General features: G+C 40.7%; 1 protein-coding gene across 1 annotated transcript in view; it reads right to left on the bottom strand.

Annotated features, from left to right (window-relative positions):
* CEP97 (centrosomal protein 97kDa) overlaps positions 1-1,347 on the bottom strand; it is a 13,729-nt gene extending 12,382 nt beyond the window's left edge. The window contains exon 1 of the mRNA XM_009322571.1: positions 1,344-1,347. Within this exon, the coding sequence (XP_009320846.1) occupies positions 1,344-1,347 (4 nt within the window). The remainder of the gene's footprint in view (positions 1-1,343) is intronic.
* Between the last annotated feature and the right edge of the window lie 1,449 nt (positions 1,348-2,796).

Raw genomic sequence — 2,796 nt, 5'->3', positions numbered from 1 at the left:
GAGGGAGTGAATGTCTGTGTGGTGTTTAGCTGCCTGCAGGGTTAAACCACAACAAATACTGAAGCAAATTACTTCAGACCAAACACATCAGAATAACTGATCAGTTACTGGAAGATACGGAATCCAGGCCATGTCCCACTAGAGAATTCTGGTGCAATTCTGGGAAAGTCAGTAACAAATCCTCTGAAGTGGGAAGCAAAGCAAAATTTCAGTAAATAAATTTAAAGGTGTGATCCTCAAACCCCCAAATTTCAAAAGCCCCTATATTTTTAAATTCTTCAAAAATTTCAAGTTTTGAGCAGCTTGACAACTACCTACCTATGTGTAGGCACTATCTAAATTCCTGCTTATAGGCAAACCCAGAACATGCCTAGCACACATCTGTAGGATCACACTCTACACACAACAGCAACCATATCTGTCACAAAAAAAAAAAAAATTAAAAGGGGAGGGGTCCGGACAAAGGGTAAGCAGCATCTACCCTTTCATCAATCAGAATGTGGGAAACCTGATGCAGATGCAAACCTACAAACTTCACCTTCCTGGAGAGATCCATCAAACACCCTGCTAAAATATTTGAAGATTAGGGCACTTAACTTGTAAATGTGAAATGCCCATGTGACAGTCCTCAGCCTGAGGAAAAGAAACACCCTTAACCACAAACAAGTCCTCTAAAAGCTAGACCACTGAATAAAAGTCTGCAGTTTTCTTCTTTCCCTTTCTCTCTCTCTGTATTTCAAAGAAAAAATATTAGCCTACACCATTTTTTTTTTAAAAGGGCAATCTAGGTACAAACTCAACACAGAGGTTTCAACCTGTGAAACCAAAACTGACACCTCTCTGCTGTCAGAAGTTGAATGCTTAAACTTCAGAGAACAAACGAACTTAAGATTCAACCCTCCCTTTAAAATTTCCTATCAGATATGTTAAGATATGTGTCCTTTTAGCAGTTTGGCTGCTGCGAAACATAATCTTAAGTATTTAACTTATTGGGTAGGGAATGTGTCTAATTCAGAGCCAAAGATGCCACTCCAAGACTTCACTGGCCAAATCCTTCAGTGCATCTCACCTCAGGATTTTGGTGCTTGTGTCCTCAAATTGTATTGATAGGCTAAACGTTACATATTCCAGCAAAGTTCCTAGTGAAAAGTCAGAACAAAGAACCCATTCATATAGCCGTACTACAGTACAGGTGACATTAGGGCAGGAGCAAATTCTGAATAGGCTAGCATATCATTTAATTAACAGAACACACAATTAAAATGTTCTATGCAAAAACTGTTACTATATAAAGTTAAGAGGAAAACATTTGCCATCTATGGGGAACTTAAATCACTGGGTACCCATGGTGACACCTGCTAATAATAATATTTTTAATATATTAAGCCTCTGCTGTGTGTTTTATATATGCACACCATTCTAATGCTTGCTCATCTCTTGGTATCTGCTCAGTAAATAACGCCACCTTTTTCAGCAGTGTGTTCCAGAATAGTGTTCTTACCTTAACATGTACTATATATCAATACTCTTACAGTTTGCAGGCTTTTAAGGGTTCAGTTATGCTAAGGATGGAGACAAACATTTTTGGTGTACCATTCTGTCAACTAGAGAATATGCTTTTCTAAGAAGCATCTCCAATGACATTTATTACATTTCCTTTGCTTCTCAAACCCACAGCCACCCAAAGAGCTCTGAAGAGCAGCAAGGCTGAGCCAGCAGTACCAGAAACAGCCACATTCCTGTCTTTGCAAGTTCAGGGAGAAGGTACTGCATGTTTCTCACTTTAGTAGCCACCTCTGCAACCACTCGGTCAACTAAATAGAGGAATTTTGCATCTGCCCGTTTATCCAAGGGCTTGTCATGAAAATTTGCAACTGGCCTGTGCTGACTGAGGAGAGAGGCTAGGACGCACAGAATAGCATCACAGGAGTAATTCTTTTATTCATGCGCATGAGGTGTCCCATTCAAACTGGGGCACCCCGAATGTGGTTTTACACGTGGTTCTTATACCTTTATAGCGATCAGGTACAACACAATTTGACTAATCACTACTTAACACACACTACCATTCGCAAAGCAACTATATTTCTATGGCATCGTTATCCACCTGCTTCTCTATTGATCTAGACAACCCTGGAGTCAGTTTTGCTATAGTTACTTATCTATGATACCAGATAATGGGAGGGTTTCACAGACGTGTTGGAGGGGCTAGGATATTGGTATTATCATCTCCGTTGTTCAGGGGGTGTCCTTTACCCTTCGCGGACAGCTTTAAGATTCTGAGAATCAGAGGTCCTTATCTCGGGGCAGGGGTGTGTGTGCTATCCTTCTTGTGATGAGCTGGGGTCCTTTAGTTTGCTTGCTTAAGCACAACTATTCAGTACAAAATGTAAACGATATAAATATATATACATTAAGAAAATTAATACAATTTCACACTATAAAGACTAATTGGTATAATAGTTAGGGAATGAGATTTTCCTAACAGGCTCTCAGTACCCAGGAAAAAGTTTCAGAATTGCTTATTACTCGTTTGGCAGGTACGTACATCAGTAGACACAATGAGGTTCCCACCTCAGAGGCTCACAATATTTGTTCAGGCCTCTGCTCACTGACTGAGTCCTTAAGCCTCCAAAGCCAGACTTGCATTATTAAAACGCACCACCCTTTCAGACATAGCTGCAGGAAGCAAGAAACTGCACCCTCAGAGGAGGAGCTGTCCCCCAAGATCTCTCTACCCCCCACTGTAGGAAAAAGGGACCTTATTTCAACTCCTGGCCTACCTCTGCAAGGCTG

This window comes from Pygoscelis adeliae, unplaced genomic scaffold, assembly GCF_000699105.1.
Source record: "Pygoscelis adeliae isolate BGI_AS28 unplaced genomic scaffold, ASM69910v1 Scaffold104, whole genome shotgun sequence".
NCBI classification, from domain to species: domain Eukaryota; kingdom Metazoa; phylum Chordata; class Aves; order Sphenisciformes; family Spheniscidae; genus Pygoscelis; species Pygoscelis adeliae.
The sequence above is the reverse complement of the archived record's forward strand: the minus strand, read 5'-3'. Positions and strand labels throughout refer to the sequence as shown.